The 19,980-nt window shown below is 47.3% G+C and overlaps 1 protein-coding gene across 1 annotated transcript in view; it reads left to right on the forward strand.

The window, feature by feature from the left end:
• Positions 1-19,980, forward strand: part of PAPPA (pappalysin 1) — a 267,860-nt gene that overhangs the window by 149,108 nt on the left and 98,772 nt on the right. Inside the window, exon 10 of the mRNA XM_070795369.1 lies at positions 6,506-6,699. Coding sequence (XP_070651470.1) covers positions 6,506-6,699 — 194 coding nt within the window. The remainder of the gene's footprint in view (positions 1-6,505; positions 6,700-19,980) is intronic.

Genomic DNA, 19,980 nt, shown 5'->3' on the forward strand with positions numbered 1-19,980 from the left:
GTGTCTTCACTGAGGCCTAAGTCAAATCTGTCATCTATCTCCTATTGCTTGTAGCTCTCATTTCTCCATCTGTAGGTAGTTGTTTTTGTTTTTGTTTTTCTCCTTATTGGACTGTTGACTTAGTAATCCCAATAGCTTCAGACTTAGTATACTTAGCCGGTACCAGGGGCTATTATGAAAACTGAAACCAGAGATTCTCAAAAGTGATAGTGAACTTGGATAAAGATACCCTTTGGTTGCCATAATTATATACTGAAAACTTGATATAATAAGGTGGCGTGGTACAGTAGAAAAGGAATTGTATCACGGGTTTAAGAACTAATGTTCTAGTCTTGTATCTCCCGGAAATTTTTTCTGAAGCCTTCAGAAAATGACTTCAACTTTATGAGCCTCAGTTTTCCCATACATAAAATGACATAATTGCTTTCGGCTCCAGAATCATCAGCATCATGATCACCATGATCATAGGCCATTTTTCAATCACGTTTTATGTTTTAAGTGCTTTACTTGTGTTTACCACTAGTCTGTAAGTTCTGTGGGAATCTCAAGGATTCTACTGGTATAACAAATTACCAAAGTTTCTAATCAAGCTAAGTTAATTAACATTCTCCAACTGGATTGAAATAGTTCTAAGTAATTATTTTCTTTTTCCTTAGGTTATTACTTCCCCACCCTTTCTCGTTTGTTTTGGTTTACTTCGTTTCTGGCTATTTAAATTGAAAATAGCCCATGCACTCTCTTCAATCATTTCTATTCCTGAAGATGCCCTAGGATCTAGGGCTGTGTAAATGAAAAGTAGACATTTCAGAAATTTGAGCAAACTCCGAGAGATAGTGAAGGACAGGGGAGCCTGGCATGCTGCAGTCCATGGGGTCGAAAAGAGTAGGACACGACTTAGTGACTGGATATCAGATTTCTAATTAAGAAGACTTCTCCAACCCCTACCTCACCCCAGTATCATCATGGTTAAGAATAAGCCCTGTGCCTTTAAGACTCGCATCACTTTCCATTGGTGTCTATTATGCTGTTTGAGTACACCCAGCACTTTGTCGAGGCAGTCTAAAAGGTAATCCTGTTTTCATTTTCCATATGGGGAAACTGAGGCACAGGGAGGTGAAATACCAAGCCCATGCTCACCCAGGAATCAGGGACAGATAAGGGGCTTGAATCCAGTGTTTCTGACTTCAAGGATGAGAGCTTTTAACAATAGTTCAGATAATAGCCTTTGCTTATACTTAAAAGTAAATTTGTCTCATTTGTCTGAGACCTGGCTTGTTAAGGTTTCCATTAGGTATGACAGTCCTGCTTATCCCAAATAGTGTCCTTCAGACATGCTTCAGGGAAGCAGAGGCAAGGGAGTTCATCTTGATGCTCCAGACTGATGGGAATTGAAAATTAAGTCAGTGAGAAGCAGCATCAGCTGTGTCTGTCCACTTACAGAGCGTCCATCTGTGGGCCCCTGGAGCTGAGCTCACCCCTGGCAATTGAAAACTCAGCCAGGGAAGACAGACTTGGCAGTGCCTCCCCACCTACATCAAGTCTCCTAGCTGGCTAGAGCAGATTCCTAAGTCTGTCACTGCATGAAAGGAAGGGTATCTGAAGTGGAGAGTTCCCTGATGTCACGGGAAGATGGGGTGAGATGGAGTAATCAGACTGCCCACTGGAATTCCACTGTAAGCAAGTCACTGCTCCCATCCCTTCACCCCGAGCCCCAGTTGAAAGAAACACTTCACAGTGTACAGAGCCTCAACTATATGGGAACAAGAGGGTTGCATTGAGGGTACTGAATTTTCCTCATTCATTCATTCAGCAAGTATTTGTTTTCAGAATATCCCTCACGATGGGATGCATTATTACCAATGCCACGTAGTAGCTACTACTGGAGAAGACAGAGGGGCAGGGCGATCATTTGACCTTGGTATTGACTTCAAACTCTTTTCCTCTGCAACCTGCTCAGCTCCCCTCAGAAAGCATTCAAGAAGCGCTGAGGAAATTGGGGTCATGAAAGCAGGAAGGCGGGTTTTGTTTGATTGTTTTCTTGCTGCCTTTGTTTTTCCTGGCCCGCACATTTGTATTCCATTCCTCACCCTGCTTTCTTCGGCGCTGGGGGCATGGGAGTAGAGAGGGAGAGAGAATTCCCTAGATGAAGACTGGCAGACGCAGCTGAAGGGCCCCTGGGATGCTCATAGCAAGAGAAACTGCATAGCAGAGTGCAGGGATGTTATTCAAAAAAAGGGACTCTCAGTAGCTTTGTCAGCAGAATCTTGGGGAAAACAAGTCCATTTCTCTCTCCCCTCCTCCCTCCCCCGTCCCTCCCTCTCCCCCATCTCTCCCTCTCTCTCTTCCTCCCCTCTTTAGCCTCATTTCCTCTCTCTCTTTAAACGCTCCCCTTGCCTATCTATCTATCTACTATCCTCCTGCTACGGACCACTGCCTATCTAAGTGCCTATTGCCCTACCTGTGTCTGCCTCTGCCTCTCCTCCAGAGCCTGCAGGATGCACTAGCTCTAAGCAGACAGACAGATTGAGGTCTTCCACATAATCAGGAAGGAACCAGCCTTCATAAGAACTCGACTCTAGCTCCAATTCCTGCCACTCTGCGGTCTCTTTGAGGAAATAAATCAATGTACCCTAGAAAGCAGATCATGTGCAATCTTACCATCATAATCTCACCCTATTTGTCTTCATATTAGAGGAGAAGGGAGGTGGTACCAAGAGTCAGACAACCTCAGGACCTTATCCTCAAGGGGGTGTGCCTTCATGATCCTGTAGATAAGATGTGCAGCGGAAGATCTCTCTGCTTGATATAGAAAGTCCAGGCTCCTGCTTCTAGTCCTCCACCAACTGGCTCTGTTGTCTGGAGGCAAATGCCTTACCTCTTTCCTGCTATGGTTTTCAGTTTTCCGTTCAATAAAATGGGTGAAGGGACTGGGATGGTACACCTCATCACATGAAACCTTTGCAATAACGCTGGATAGAGATTATTATCCATTCTTTTTGAATGAGGGAAATGAAGTTCAGAGAGGTTAGGTTATTTAAGCCCTGTGGCACTTATGCATGGCAGAGTTAGCACTTGAAGCTAGCTTTGTTGTTATTCAATTGCAAAGTCATGTCTGACTCTTTGTGATCCCATGGACTGCAGCACACCAGGCTTCCCTGTCCTTCACTATCTCCCAGAGATTCCTCAAACTCATGTCTATTGAGTTGATGATGCCATCCAACCATCTCATCCTCTGTCATCCCCTTTTGCTCTTGCCTTCAATCTTTCCCAGCACCAGGGTCTTTTCCAGTGAGTAGGCTCTTCACATCAGGTGGCCAAAGTATTGGAGCTTCAGTATCAATTCCTCCAATGAATATTCAGAGTTGATTTCCTTCGGGATTGACTAGTTTGATGTCCTTGCTGTCAAGGGACTCTCAAGAGTCTTGAACCTAGCTTTGCCTGATGCCCAAAACCTATGCCCTATGCAGTTCCCTTTATTGGGTTGCTAAAGAGTAAAGTCTGGATGGATGACTTGTCACTCTCAGATCAGGGTGAGTTTTATTATATGTGAGTTGGCCACATTCACCAAGAGGTTGGAGCTACTGAGAAGTGCTGAGCCTGTATTCTTTCTGTACTTGAACTGCCAGGCATGCTACTGGTCACTGGAGTCCTCAGCTGGCTCAAACTCATCCTTAAATAATTGAATTATAATGGATTGATTTATTCTGGCTCTTTTGATAGTATTTCACCATGTAAACTGTTTGCAGAAATAAACAAGGGATTTTGGAGCTTGGAAGGGGCTCAAAAATTCTGCTGCCCCTGAATTCAATGATTCCTTTTTTCAGATAGTCAGCATCACAGAAATTCAAGGCTTATTTCTACTTGACCCAGGCTCTTTCCATTTGGGGGAATGCCTCTTGAAAGTGTTTCAAATGAATACTGATTTTACAAGCTGATTCAATTCAGCCACTTAGGAATAAATTAAACCCTTACGAGAAGAGTATTTTCTCTCTTGACCATTATTTTAAGGTATACACTGTGTGTTTATGTCCATTTCTTATGAAAGTTGTGTGGCTATCTTGAGAGGTTGTCCTTGCTGGTTTCTGTACTAAAAGATGGGAAGCCAGAGGGTGAGAAGTGAAGCTGATTGTGCAAAGTTACATACCTAATATGAGTTTCCCTGGTGGCTCAGACAGTAAAGAATCTGCTTGAAGTGCAGGAGAACTGGGTTCGATCCCTGGGTTGCGAAGATCTCCTGGAGAAGGGAATGGCAGCCCATTCCAGTATTCTTGCCTGAGAAATCCCATGGACAGAGGAAACTGGCAGGCCGCAGTCTATGGAGTAACAAAGAGTCAGACACGACTGAGCAACTAACACACACACACCTCTCCTGAGTACGAGGGGCAGAAACCAAACCCTGGTTTTAAATGAGGCTTCACTCGCTATTCTTTCAGAGTGAATCAGGGAAGGATGTCCTAGATCAAGCAGCATTCTCAGGGTGACCACAGGTTCTGTGATATTTAGATTTTCTCAGGATAGGTGCCCCTTGCCTGGGTAGAATTTACACTAACATTCTCTCTCACTCTCCAAGTGTACTATTTGAAGGAGCTGCTACATGAGAATGTGATGGTAATACACGGGTTGAGTATTAAGGTGAAGTGAAGTGAAAGTCGCTCAGTCGTGTCCAACTTTTTGTGACCCCATGGACTATAATGTCTATGGAATTCTCCAGGCCAGAATACTGGAGTGGGTAGCCTTTCCCTTTGCCAGAGGATCTTCCCAACCCAGGGATTGAACCCAGGTGTCCTGCATTGCAGGAGGATTCAGGCAAATTGCAGGCGGATTATGATGGGGATCTTTGTAAAATAGGAACCCACACAGGAGGGAGTACTTAGCTTTCATAGAGGAATTGGGAAAGTGTACCTGGCATTCATCTTGCCCAAAAGATGGGCGAGATGATTGCTTTTGGACAGGTGCCTCCAGATTTCTCCTTGTATTATTCTATTCTGAAACACCAAGAAGCGTGTGCTGTGCAGGTCCTACCTGCTTAGAAGGCATCCAGCTCTCCATGTGTATGTGTAGCTGTTCACCTGAAACTATCACAGCACTGTTAATCGACCATGTTGTTTAGTTGTTAGGTCACGTCTGACTCTGTGACCCCATGGACTGCAGCACGCCAGGCTTCCCGGTCCCTCACTATCTCCCAGAGTTTGCTCAAACTCATGTCCATTGAGTCGGTGATGCCATCAACCATCTCATCCTCTGTCGTCCCCTTCTCCTCCTGCCCTCAATCTTTCCCAGCATCAGGGTCTTTCCCGCTGGATTGACTATAGCCCAATAAAAATTAAAAATTAAAAAAATTAAAAAAAAGAAAGAAGGCATCCAGCTGACTCTGCTTCCCTTGAGTTTTGTTCTTGCAGCTCAGTGAGTGTCATTGCAGCCAGCTGCAGCTTTAAACTGTCCCAAGCAGAACTCCTGGCTATGATTTGAGTTACATAGGAGCTTGAGAACTCACTTGGCCTTTAACTGAAATCCCTAAGATATCCAGCAAATATCTAGAAGATAGCACCTTAGACAGGAAGGGCTCCTGGAGTTTCAGCAGTTTCACCCCCTTCAATGATGATTGAGCCCAGAAGAGGGAAAGAGATTTGTCTAAAGGAACAGAGCAATTTAGTTGCAGACCTGGGACTGAAGCCAGAGGCTCTCATATAACAGTTCACTCTATGTCAGACTGTAATCCTATTTACAGTTAAATAGTCAAAATGGTCAGTTTAAGACTACGAAGTGCTGCGGTGGCAGATAATGTACCTAGAACTTGGACAGTGAAAGCCCGAGTTTAAAATCAGGATCCGGCATGAACACATTTCATGACCTTGGGCAAGTTATTTAAGACTTGCAGGATTTCGGTTTCCCAATCGAGAAGACTAAACCAATACTTTAAATAATATCTTTCTCACAAGGTTACTGTGGGGCTCACAAGAGATATGAAGGTGGAAGTCTTTGTTAATGTGCGTGTGTGTGTTATGTAGTAAAAATCACATAATACAAGATCTACCCTCTTAAATTGTAAGTGTACATACAGCTTTTTTTAATCTATCATCACAGTGCTGAACCTCAGGTCGCTAGAACTTCTTCATCTTGCTTAACAAAGCTTTATACCGTTTGAACAGTGGATTTGAAATCTCAACCCCCGCTCCTTCCAGCCCCTGTCAGCCCCCATTCTACTCTCTCCTTCTGCGCCTTTGTTTTATATGCGTCATGTAAGTGGGATCATATGGTGTTTGACCTTCGTGTGATGTCCTCCACGTTCACCAGTGTTGCCTCCTATGGCAAGATCTCCATTGTAAATAGCAGTCAATGGTGACCCTCAGTGACTCACAGCCTGAATAACAGTCAGTGGTGACCATCAGTGGTGGGCTTGACCGTGCTGATGGTTCTGTGTATCTGATTCCATAACTGCTGGTGGCAGCCAGGGCCAAAGAACAAACACTGATCTGTCTGTCCCTTCTATGTCTGTCTCCTGCAGATGAGCCCAGCCGGTGCTATTTCCATGATGGTGATGGGGTATGTGAGGAGTTTGAACAAAAAACCAGCATCAAGGACTGTGGTGTCTACACGCCCCAGGGGTTCCTGGATCAGTGGGCATCCAATGCTACGGTGTCCCACCAAGACCAGCAGTGCCCAGGCTGGGTCATCATCGGCCAACCAGCAGCGTCCCAGGTAGGCGCCCAGCATGCGCGACACTTCCTGCAGACATTCTAAATCGCTGCTCTGCCCCTCAAGGTTGCCCATCACAAAGGCAGTGTCGTTGGACATGGCCACTTGACCATGCCTCTGTTGTGGTTCAGTCACTAAGTCGTGTCCGACTCTTTGCAATCCTGTGGACTACAGCACTCCAGGCTTCCCTGACTTTCACTATTTCCCACAGTTTGTTTGAATTCATATCCATTGAGTCAGTGATCCCATCCAACCATCTCATCCTCTGTTGCCCTCTTCTCCTTTTGCCTTCAACCTTTCCCAGCATTAGGGTCTTTTCCAATGAGTCAGCTCATGACATCAGGTGGCCAAAGTATTGGAGCTTCCGCATCAGTCCTTTCAATGAATATTCAGGGTTGATTTTCTTTAGGAGTGACTGATTTGACCTCCTGGAAAGCTTTGACAAACCTAGACAGCGTACGATGATCTCTAGATCCATCCATGTTGCTGCCAACAGCCAAATGTCATTCTGAGGTCTCACGAGACTTGTTTGTCAGCAATTGGATTTGGAGTTTTTAAGGGCAAGGAACATTAGCACAGTAGGGGTAATGACTGTCCTGAGTCTCCTACTAGAAGTCATATTTGGGGAAAGCACTCCCCTTTGGATATACCACTGGCATTCAATGGTATAAGAACAAATTCTCAGGGAGAGTCTCACTTTTGACAGGGGAGGGTGTCAAGTCACGTACTCCTCCAGCACGCTTTCATGAATATGGTATCTCCATCATGAATGCGCTGTGTGGCTTTGGACTAGTCTTCCCACTTCTCCGGGCCCCATTTTCCCCATCTTAAAATTAGAGAGTAGTTGAACTGGATGATCTCCAAGGACCTTCCCAACACTCAAAAGCTGTGACTCATTCCTCATTCCCGAATGCACTATTTATGTCCCAGGGTTCTTCCCCAAGGGACTATCAGCTTAGTCGAGGGAGGGAGAGCATTGGGGCCACCAGAGCTTCTGTCATTCTAGGGATGGCCCTGCTGTCCCCAGAGTCCCCTTTCCAATTATCCTGCTCCATGTGCACCTGCCTTCTTCCAAGACTCCCGTTTCCCAGAGACACGCCCGTGCTTCCTACCGCCCCGCCCCACGGCCGTTTCAGAGGCCGGCCTCCCTCCTGGCCTTGCAGGAGAGCCATTATTTCTCCCCATTCCTCTCTAACATTGCTTCTCTGACTCATGGTCGGTGGAGGGGTGAGGCGAGGGTGGAGGGGCCTGGTTTCTAGATGAAAGAGACATGGGACCTTCTTCTGGGGCCCAGGGAAAATCACTGGAAGAGGTACAAAGGAATCTAACCTCGCTTACAGTGTTTATTTGATCATTTGTTCACTTATCCGATTGTGTTTACCTGCATCAGATTCTGTATGTACTCGTTTGTCTCTGTTTCTGAGGAGGATGGAAAGAAACGTAAGCGAGGTATTCCCTAATGTTTGTGTGTGCAGTGCTAGCTGGGTGCATGAATGAATGAATGCTTGCCTACGCTCATTCTGCCCCCTCTGTACTTGCTGGGTTCATTTTGGGTGACACCCATGCTCTGAACTCCAATTACCTGTTTCCATGTCTGGCTTCCCCCTTAGGCTGCTAATTTTGTGAAAAGAGTTTTAAGGTTTTATTTACTTTGTTCCCCATCTTCAAGCACAGATTTAGATAAGACCAGGAGTTCAAGCGATGTGTGTTTAATTAATTGTAGAAAACACTCACATTGCTACCTTTCTCATGAGGAGTGCCCTGCTTTAGGAACAACAGGGCTGGCCAGTGATAGAACCAGGCATTGCAGATGCAACACTGCCATCCAGCCTCTAGAAATGTTTTAAAAACATCATTCAAACAAGGGTATTATTAACGCACTCAGAATCTCACATGACCAAGTGTTGAGGTAACAGCTGTGCTTAAAAACCACCAAAGGTTATTGCTACTAATGTGAGAAAAGGAGAGAAAGAATTTTCCAGTCTTAGCATTTGAAAAGAGACTTCGCCCCGGCAATTATTCCAGTCTGGGAAGGGGGGGTGCTGTCAGGAATCATGGGTGATTATCTCTTCCTAAACAACAATCCAATTTTAAAAAATCATTATAAATACTCGCTCTTCGATCTACAAAGAGGAGATGAGGAAACAAAATCATCCTATTGAATTATTCATTGTAACCAATTTTATTTTAATGAAATCGACTAGGTTCCATTACTCTGGGCTTGGACATAATCTTTGTTACAAGGAGACTTCAGCTGTAACTAAATTTGCCATAATGAGATCAGCTCACTGGAGGATACAGGGTCAGGGGTGGGGAGGTGTATGCCGCCTGGTGCAGGGCTGGACAGGGGGTCTGGGGGCCGGCAGAACAAAAGTCCCCCCGATTCCCTGTCTCAAAGCGAGTGCCTGGAAGCCATTCCCACACCAACCCCATTGTGCGTGGGCCAACATGCACACACGCAGACACCACACACACAGCCTGCGTGACTGCGTCGAGCCTCTTCCTGGAGTGTAGACACGGCTCCCTCCTGACAGCAGAGAAGAGGAGGAAGTGTGGCCGTGGCCGTCATCACACTGCGCGGTGACTAGAGGAGGCTGGTGGTTAATTTTCACCCTGTCAGGGCCTCCAGGCAAGAGGCTGATGGCCTGAGAGAGGGGGCTGTGGGCTTCTTAGGTGCACTGTGAGCACCTTCCCTTCCCTTAACCCAATTATGCATTCCTCCTCCACTTTCCTCCTCCTCCTCTCTCTCTCTGTCTGTTTTACACACACTCAGACAGGCACACACACGCGAGCATCCTCCAGGAACAGGCCTTGCAGATCCAGCAGCCCAGGTCCAGACAGTGATCCCGAAGCACAGGGAGGAGAGTGGGGAGGGAACCAGTGGTTGTCGAGGTCCACCAGCCATGGAGCTGGGCCCCAACCCCCTTGCCATTCTTCAAGGGAAGAATTACTACTTACCTTGGAGAAACTGAGACGTGGAGTGGTTTCCCCAAGGTCACACAGCCCATAGTGGGAAATTTAGGATGGAAAGGTTCTCCTGGAAGACGATACTGGGAGTGTGTGAATGTGTGGTCTTGTTCAGGAACTGGGTGTAGCCGGGTTCCTGAAAAATGTCACTGTGAATCAGGTGGAAAGAGCCATGATGGATAGATCTTTGTGTTGGTGGTACCATGCACACTCCATGAGGTGCTTGAGGAGGAACTAAAAAGCCCCTTGATGAGGGTAAAAGAGGAGAGTGAAAAAGCTGGCTGAAAACTCAACATTCAAAAAGCTTAAGATCATAGCATCCGATCTCATTAATTCATGACAAATGGAAGGGATAAAGCGGAAGCAGTGACCGATTTTATTTCCTTGGGCTCCAACAGTCACTGCAGACAGTGACTTCAGCCATGAAGTAAAAGATGCATGCTCCTTGGAAGGAAAGCTATGACAAACCTAGACAGCAGATTACAAAGCAGAGAAATCACTTTGCTGACAAAGGTCCATCTAGTCAAAGCTATGGTTTTTCCGGTAGTTTTGTAGGTATGTGAGAGTTGGACCATCAGGAAGGCTGAGCACCAAAGAACTGATGCTTTCAAACTATGGTGCTGGAGAAGACTCTTGAGAGTCTCTTGGACAGCAAGGAGATCAAACCAGTCAATCCTGAAGGAAATCAACCCTGAATATTCATTGGAAGGATTGATGCTGAAGCCGAAGCTCCAATTCTTTGGCCACCTGATGCGAAGAGCCAACTCATTGGAAAAGACCGTGATGCTGGGAAAGATTGAGGGCAGGAGGAGAAGGGGGCGACGGAGGATGACATGGTTGGATGGTATCACCACCTCAATGGACATGAGTTTCAGCAAACTTCAGGAGTTTGTGAAGGACAGGGAAGCCTGGTGTGCTGCAGTCCATGGGGTCACAAAGAGTCAGACACAACTTAGCTTATGAACAGCAACAGCAGAAATCTCCCAGGCACTGCCCACAGCTTGAGTTCAGGCTGGTCCCACTCTGTCTAGGCATCCCTGTTGCTGGTACCCTGGTGTTCACTGAGACACTCTATCCACTTGGAGAGTGATGAAATGACCACAGTCATGTCCGTTTCTTCTTTGTAAGTCAGTATTGTCCTAGTCTCTGTATTTCTCCTGATGCTGCAAAAATGATAAATGCAGGTGTTTATGTGGATCACAATAAACTGTGGAAAATTCTGAAAGAGATGGGAATACCAGACCACTTCACCTGCCTCTTGAGAAATTTGTATGCAGGTCAGGAAGCAACAGTTAGAACTGGACATGGAACAACAGACTGGTTCCAAATAGGAAAAGGAGTATGTCAAGGCTGTATATTGTCACCCTGCTTATTTAACTTATATGCAGAGTATATCATGAGAAACGCTGGGCTGGAACAAGCACAAGCTGGAATCAAGATTGCCGGGAGAAATATCAATAACCTCAGATATGCAGATGACACCACCCTTATGGCAGAAAGTGAAGAGGAACTAAAAAGCCTCTTGATGAAGGTGAAAGAGGAGAGTGAAAAAGTTGGCTCTACTCAACATTCAGAAAACGAAGATCATGGCATCTGGTCCCATCACTTCATGGGAAATAGATGGGGAAACAGTGGAAACAGTGTCAGACTTTATTTTTTTGGGGCTCCAAAATCACTGCAGATGGTGACTGCAGCCATGAAATTAAAAGATGCTTACTCCTTGGAAGGAAAGTTATGACTAACCTAGATAGCATATTAAAAAGCAGAGACATTACTTTGCCAACAAAGGTCCATCTAGTTAAGGCTATGGTTTTTCCAGTGGTCACGTATGGATGTGAGAGTTGGACTGCGAAGAAAGCTGAGTACCGAAGAATTGATGCTTTTGAACTGTGGTATTGGAGAAGACTCTTGAGAGTCCCTTGGACTGCAAGGAGATCCAACCAGTCCATTCTGAAGGAGATCAGCCCTGGGATTTCTTTGGAAGGAATGATGCTAAAGCTGAAACTCCAGTACTTTGGCCACCTCATGTGAAGAGTTGACTCATTGGAAAAGACTCTGATGCTTGGAGGGATTGGGGGTAAGAGGAGAAGGGGACGACAGAGGATGAGATGGCTGGATGGCATCACTGACTCGATGGACGTGAGTGAACTCTGGGAGTTGGTGATGGACAGGGAGGCCTGGCGTGCTGCGATTCATGGGGTTGCAAAGAGTCGGACACGACTGAGCGACTGAACTGAACTGAACTGATTGGAGTTATGTTCCTTGCTCTGTGCTGGAGCCCATGGAAGAAACCAAAGAAGAAGGAGACCCAACCTTGACCTTGTAAATTTGCAAGACCATAATGTGAGGATGCTCTCGAGAGGCCTAGCCCTGCCAGAGTCAGCAGGCAGGCTGTCACTGTGGCTACTGCGGAGACAGCACCCTCTCTGTGTTAGATGAGTCTAGAAAATGATTAAAATTTTCATTTCCATTTTTGCGTGAACGCTGCACTTCTCAAAGTCCCCAGTCTTGCTTGTCCATCCCCCTCAAATAAGATGCCCAAATTTGGTTAGCACTAAGCTCCTCCGCCCGAACATCGAGTCTAATATCCAAATGTTATCAGAAGCATCACACCTCCCTGGCTGTGCGCATCGGGCTGAACATCCTATAACAAGAGACATTCTTGGGATGTTTTGGCTGTGCACCTTCCCAGCCCTGCTGGAATTCAAAAGGTCCCTGAGACAGAACAAAAATGGAACAAGTTGAAAGTACAGAGTTATCTCTCTTCTGGGAAACTCAGCACAGTTTGGTTTAAGTGTTTGCAAAGATCCCGTCTTGTTCTCATTTGGTTTCCAGGTCTCACATTTCTCCGGTGCTTTACACCACAGGCTGCCAAAGTGAGCTGCAGAGATTCCTTCATCCTGCACCCCCCCGCCCCCCACTGCATTTCTACCCAAGCCAGGTTCCTCCTGTCCAAACAGTCCCCTTCCTCCTCCCGCACAGGAGGTGGTGGAGATGCAAAGGCTATCGGAATGCACAGTGCTGTCCCAGGGATTATGGACCTGCAGTCAACCAACCAATTTACTTGGTTGATCCTTTGAGGGCAACATTTAAACTAAGCATTTCCAGGGCTGTAGTTTCAGAGCCACAGTAAAGACAACCTTGCTTAGAACGAGCGCTATCTGCAATGAGATGGAGTGCCTGTGATGCAGTAAGCTGCCATCACAAGGCACTCAGGCTGAGCTGGTGGTCACACAGGAAGCCCTGGGCATCTCGCCTTCCTTTGTGACTGATTCTGACTTTGCATCCACTGACCCATGATTAGACATATCGATCCTTTGCCACCTCACTGAGAATCGCTATTACCTGTTCCTTATCATATCCAGAACATGGTGTGCCTCTATTAAAATACAAATCACAATTTGTCTTGATGGATTTGTTGACTTATGCATTTGACTAAATGGACATATGAAGGGATCCTGCCCTGAGGAATGTAAGCAGGTAGAAAACACAGACATCCGTGGGGTCAAGTGGAAGTCGTGCAGAGGTGGCCCTGCCCTCATAGCTTTTCTTTTTATTTGGGAATTTTGAGCCCGTTATTCCTCCAGGAACCTCAGCTTTCTCTTCTGGAAAGAGAGTATGGTGGCATCTGTTTGGTGGGGATTAAGGGCGTGAATGCGGAGAAAAAGTTTAGCACTGTTTGTCGAGGTGGTTGTTTTGTTCATTTCCCATGTATCAGGTAGTGCGTGTTAATTCCGTCTTTGGTTCGTGTCAGGCCTCCTCTCTGCACCCTCATTCCAGTGAGCCATGCAGCACAGAAGCTCAGTCAGTGTTTGGTTTTGTGAATAAGCAGAGTTGCATTCACAAATGTTTCCTGCACACTCAGGGCTAGAGCAGGCACTTTGCAAAACTCCGGAGAAGCGCTGGTCCTTTCGTAGCCCTTACAGTGCTCACTATTCCATGGGAGGGGTGTGTCCAGCTAGAAATAGCAGCCAAGACCCAAGAGTCTGAGATTCAGAGGGAGTTTCCCTGAGGAAGAAACCGCACTGCTATCAGCTTACTCAGCCAGCAGGGATGGAAGCCAGCGTGTAGGGATGGAAAAGTCCTTTGCCCACTTTCAGAAGGTCCTGGACAAATTATAAAAATAATATTTTCCAAGTTCAGCTAGGCTCCGCATCAAATTCCTTGAATCCGACTTAAGCTACTGCAAAAGTAGGAATTGCTGCTCTCATCTAACAGATTGGGACAGTAAGGCTCTGAGAGCCGAGGGACTGACTAGTTTGGGGGGCACACCCTTCTAAGAGACCATGGCAGAACCAGGATTCCGGTTGCGGGGTTCGTCACAGGAGCCTGGGTGCAGGACAAGTCAGCTCATGCCCGCTTCCGTGGCTGACACAGGAGAACAGACGCGGAAGCCTGCCGTTTGCGTGTTTTCTTGCCTAGGGTGCATTCAAGGGTCTCGAGGAAAGTGGGAACCCCCCTCCCCAGGACCCCCAGTATGGCCCCACTGTTTCTGCCATGCCACCAACATCTCGACCTAGGGGCAGTCATTCTTTCAGGTTAAGTGTCGCCCTTTCCAGAAAGTCACTTAAAACACGTTTATGAAAATATGGGAGAAGCTCAGGAAATGTTTCAAATCGCTGAACCCTGAGTGTAGATTTTTGGCTCCGTGGCTAATTATTAATGGGTTGTGGGAAAGAACGTGAAGGAAAACACCAGCAGGACAGTTGTAGGTGGAAGGGGAGACCGCTCCATTCGCAGGTCTGTCACGAAAGCACGTGCTCTACCTGAGAAGCCTTGAGATGTCGGTAAGGGAATCGCAAGAGACGCGCACTCCCTGCTGCCACCGAGTCGTAGGCCCAGAATGCAAGGACCATTCATCTGCGCCTCCTGCGTCCTTGTGTCCAGAGGAAGGGAGCAGAAATCCACTGGGCTCTCTGACATAAGGGCAAGAGATCTTTCCACTGGCACCCATGGTGCAGGGTAGGACGTGCTGGGACCGAGGAGCCAAGGGGAGGGTGGGTGAATATTTCCTCTGCGTGTGATCACCGAGCTGTAACTGGAAGGCTAATCTGGGGTAGTAGAAGGGTGTTGAAAGGAAGATCACGTCAGAGAGACAAGGAGACAGGGAGACAGGCGTCCAACAAAAGGTCAATAAGAAATTCAGGGGGAAGTAAAAAATGAGATCCAGGGGATGTCAAGAGAGATGGGCTCTGAAAGTGGTGTGGGAACCGCCTTCAGATGCTTGAAATTTAGACTTCACCATTTGTTTATGGGCTGCTCGAGGTCTCAGTTGTGGCGCCCAGGATCTTGGGTCGTTACTGGGACATATGGGGTCTTTAGTTGTGCACACAGACTCTCAGTGGCTGGAGGATCTAGCTCCCCGGTCAGGGATTGCACTCAGGCCCCCTGCCCTGGGCACGTAGAGTCTTAACCACTGGACAAGGGAAGTCCCTACACTTTATTCCAAGTGCAAAGAGGAGCTTCTCTGAGGTTCTGAGCTGGGCACCAACAGGTCAGATGCTTATTTGAGGATGAGGACTGACCTCTAGGAGCACCGCCTGAAAGAGGAGTTTGAAGCACCTTATGAAACTCAGAGGTTTTGCTTCTCGTCTCAGAATGAAGAGCTGCCTTCCGTGCGTGCGGGAGGTGGACGGTCCTGCCCGTGCCACACTTTCTTCTACTTCTTTCTCTTCTTGCACCAGCTACTGGTATTGCATTGAAACAGCCCCATGTCGACATTTTGCATGGATGAGCCATTCTCTGCTGATGCTTGTATTGGCAAAGGGCTGGGGTGGGGGGCGGCAACTGTGGGCTCAGTACCCAGTGCTGAGGTCCCTGCTGAGACGTGTCCCTTCATGTCTTCTCACTGGTGAAATGCGACAGCATCCGCTGGTGGTGGGAGAAGCGGGAGGCCAAGGGGATGCGCCAAAATGTCAGAGAGGATTCCAAGCAGTTTTCCCAAGTACCCAAGGGATCTGCTTTCTTCTGGTGGTTTCTGAGTAATTTTTCAAGAGCACATGTGTGAGTCATCTAAGGAGACAAAACAGCTAATCCTATGGCCTGTTACAGTCTGTCCCATTGTTGTGGGGCACCCAAAATCCCTCCAGAAGACTAAAAGCCAGTTCCTGCATCAGAAAGGACCCCCTTGCCCTGGTGGCTATAACATCCTGGACTTGACATGGAAACGTGGGTTGGTGGGGCGGGGGGCGGACTTTAAATCTATCAAATTTTTCATGACTCCAGTGAGGGTCTCCACCAGACTCTCCTCCACCTCTCTTCTTTGCTCCCTTCTTAAGTCATTCACTGTTTCAAGCTTTATTCAAACCTATAAATGCTAGACACTACGACTGTGCCTTCCCAACTTTGAGTGATGAGAGTTTTATAGGAAAAAAATGGGGTTTAGGATCAGCTCAACCTGGCTTCTGATTCCAGGGTCACCCGTGACCAACTCTGTCCCTCCAAGCAAGCCGGTTCTCCTTGCCTGTACCCAATCTATAAACAGGAGTGACAGCATTCCTATGGCAGGCGTTGATCAAGGACAAGACAGGTGATCCACATGTGTAGTTTCCCTTCTGCTAGCAGCTAAAACCTTTTTAAAGAAGTGCTTCTTTCTGTCCATGGAGTTTTAGCAACTGAGGGATCCAGTGAGGAAATATTGTGTTCTGTGTTGTTATTTTTAAAGAAACACTCTTTAGGACTACGGAAATCTAAGCAGAGAGAGACTTTGAGAGTCGCTTGGTCTTATTTCACTCAAGATTCAGCTGTGATGAAATAACTTCCCTAAACCCCTCAATCCCTATCTGTTAGAAAGCAATTCTCATACTTGGATTCAAAACCCACTATAGTCTTATTGTGAACCTACTATATCTCCATTCAGTCGTGTCCAACTCTTTGCGACCCCATGGACTGCAGCACACTAGGCTTCCCTGTCCGTCACCAACCCACGGAGCTTGCTCAAACTCATGTCCGTGGAGTCGGAGATGCCACCAACCATCTCATCCTCTGCCGTCCCCTTCGCCTCTGGCCTTCAATCTTTCACTATGTCTAGAACATCCTTTTCAGCAGGGAGTCGAGGCTGAGATGAAGAGTTCAACCACTATCCTCAAGTCATCTGTGTTGTCCTTGGAGGACAGGGAACCCTGACACAGGTACTTCTAAGAAGGAAAGAAAAACTTGGGCAAACCGCTGTGGTATGCAGGCACGTGGAGTTATTGTTAGAGACACATGCTTTGACGGGGAAGGGAGTGCTGGCCTGTGCAGCAGACACGCACGGGTTACCAGGAAGGTGCTTCATGGAGCAGAGAAGGCTCTCGCTTGCCAGTCGACTCCTGTCTTGCAGCCCAAGAACAAGCCAGGCTTTGTGGTTTGGGGCGGCTTCCACTGGCTCTCTGCGGAGAGCAGACGCGGCCGGGCCAGTTCACACCACAGCCCCTCCTGCGATCCCGAGGCCTTTGTCTTTCTTGCACCTCTCAGCCCACCCCTCTCCCATCTTGCTGTCTGTATTCTCCACATCGTCCCTCTCTCCTCCTCCCTTCAGGACCAGACCCCTTCCCTCCTTCCTTGCCGTCTACTCAGGCTCCCTCAAGACCCAACTCCATCCTTGCCTTTCATTTTCTCTTCTTTTTATTTTTTAAAATTATCATTGTTCTTTTAAGTGGGGGCATCGGTGTTTAGCCAGCATGGTCTTTGCTGTGTAATTTAGTTTCATGTCCTGTACCCAAGAAACATGTCAAATATGTAAACAGCGTTCGCTCTCCGAGACCATAATACGCTTAGGAAGCAGCAGCCAGTCGAGCTTGCTGAGCCCGCGGCTTCGGCGGTATTGGATTCTGTCCCCAAAACCACATGCTCGTTTCTCCAAGTCTGGAAGTAAACTTTCTCAAGCCAGGCCCAAAGGATGGGGGTCTGAGGAGGTTGGATGTCAGATGTGCACAGCATTTTCCTTCTGGGGTGTGTGTGTGTTCATTTGTTTGTTTTGCAACCCCCTTGCCTCCCACTCTCCACCCCAACATCCTTACTTTTAAAAATTAACCTAGACAGTCTATAGAAGCTGCATGCTCAGTCTCTCAGTTGTGTCTGACTCTGCGACCCCATGGACTATAGCCCGCCAGGCTCCTCTGTCCGTGAAATTTCTCAGGCAAGAATACTGAAGTGGATTAGTGGGTTGCCATTTCCTTCTCCAGGGGATCTTCCCAAAGCAGGGATCAAATGCATGTCTCTTGTGTCTCCTGCACTGGTAGGAGGGTTTTTTACCCCTGTGCCACGTGGGAAGCCCGTTATCTATAGAACCAGACCAAAAAGAGCTTTCTACCCTCTTCACCACCCCAAACACATATTTTTTAAAACTCACCTAATTCTTTGGCCAGATCCATGTGCCAGGATATATTTGTAGCGTGTTCATTTTTCAGGGAGAAATGGACTGAGAGAGGCACATGACAGGTACCCATGCTGAGGGGCAAGCTTCTGTGCCAGGGTGGTCCGGCAAAGTCTGCCCCGGGGGGCTCCTGCCCGCCCCGAGACCTTTTCCAAACTGGACCCATACATCCAGCTGGTGGAAGGGGATGCTTGCCTGAAGCCTGCATTTGTCTCCATCTTGGGAAAGAGATGTGAGTTTGGGAGAGATCCGGCCTGCTGGCAGGATACTGCTCTCAGGAATGGTGGCTACTGCCAGGGAGATGCCCAGGTCTGCAACACAGCTGCCTGGGGCAAGGGGTCTGGGAAGAGAAAAGTAAAGCAGAGCCATGCAGGAAGGAGAGAAACTGACACACGCTGGGGAGCTGTGGTCAGTTTATGTGCCAGAGAAGGTAGACCTGGGTCAGTGTAGAGAGCCGGCCTCCAGATCCGTTCTCTGATAGGACTTTCGGTGACAGTGGAGGTGCCTACTGCCCCTCCTGGCACTACTGCCGCTCGCCACCTATTGTACTGAACCCCGGAGATGCGGCTCAGGGCACTAGGGCGCTGAACTTCCAGTGGATTTAAAATTAGACAGCCACAGGCAGACACTGAGCCCCCTGTCGGAGGTGTTCTAGTCTAGCACATCCTCATGCCTCCACCTATAGTGAGACCCAGGGCGACCATAATCTCTCTCTGCCTCAGTCTCCTCATCTGTAAAATAGGGAGATGAACTGGCAATTGCGAGTATTCTAGAAAACGGCACACAAAGAGCACAAGGAACATTGCCTGGCATGTAATAACTGCTGTCTACACGGATTCACTTTGGTTATGGCATTAAATCCTTATAATCTAGTAAGAAGTATATTCTCATTTCACAGATGGGGAGGCAGAAGAACCGTTCCTCCAAGTGGTGTAACAGGAGTGAGACCAGTGCTTTCAGGCTCCACAGCCCACATGCTTTCTAGTAGACACACTTCTCCCAAGAATTTTTTTTGTTTTAGAGTAACCCTTCTTTTGTTCCCAAAGTGAAATATGACATACTTATCTTTTTGTGATACGTCATCTTAAATCATTAAGTCTGCGCGTATCTTTATTGGAGGCTTTTCCTTTTGTAGTACCTTTTCCAGCGTTCACAATAAATATTTATTTAATAAATATTTATTCACAATAAATATTGGTCTCAGGGATCTCTCGCTTGTGAAAGATCTCTGTTTATTTATATTTATGCACCGTGTTCCCCACGGTGTATAAAGTCCCAGAGTCTTAGCAGGTAAGGCATTCCACAGTCTGTTTCTCTCAGCTTTTCCTCACAGCCTGTTGTCTAACAGGTTTATTAGACAGGAACCTTCCAGACAGAATGGACCCATCTGCAATCCCGAGACAGACCTTGAAGTTTCCATTTCTTCTACATGGAAACACCATCCTTCATTCATCCACCTTTAAAAAAAAAAAGCATTTATTTTTGACTGTGCTGGGTCTTCATTGCTCTGCACAGGCTTTCTCTAGGTGAGCAGGGGCTCCTCTTCCTTGTGGTATTCAGGCTTCTCATCGCATTATCTTCTCTTGTTATGGAACATGGGCTCTAGAGAGGGCGGGCTTCAGCATTTGCAATGCGCAGGTGCTTACCGTACCCCAGCCCTAGAGCGTGGGCTTCAGTAACTGTGGCTCGCAATTGTGATTCACAGCACAGCTGCTCCATGGCATGTTGGATCTTCCCAGCCCAGGGATGGAACCTGTGTCTCCCACATGGGCAGGTGATTCTTAACCACTGGACCACCAGGGAAGTCCTCTCATTTAAAGCTTAACTATCTTTCAAGGTCTGCTTCAGCCAGTTCCTCTTTCATGTGGCCTGTTTTGACCATCCCAGCCCATGTGGAGCCCTCACTCTCTGATACCACATAGCACTTCTGGAATCATCCGTGGCCCAGCATAAGTGACCTT

This window comes from Bos indicus, chromosome 8 (assembly GCF_029378745.1).
Source record: "Bos indicus isolate NIAB-ARS_2022 breed Sahiwal x Tharparkar chromosome 8, NIAB-ARS_B.indTharparkar_mat_pri_1.0, whole genome shotgun sequence".
Classification (NCBI taxonomy): domain Eukaryota; kingdom Metazoa; phylum Chordata; class Mammalia; order Artiodactyla; family Bovidae; genus Bos; species Bos indicus.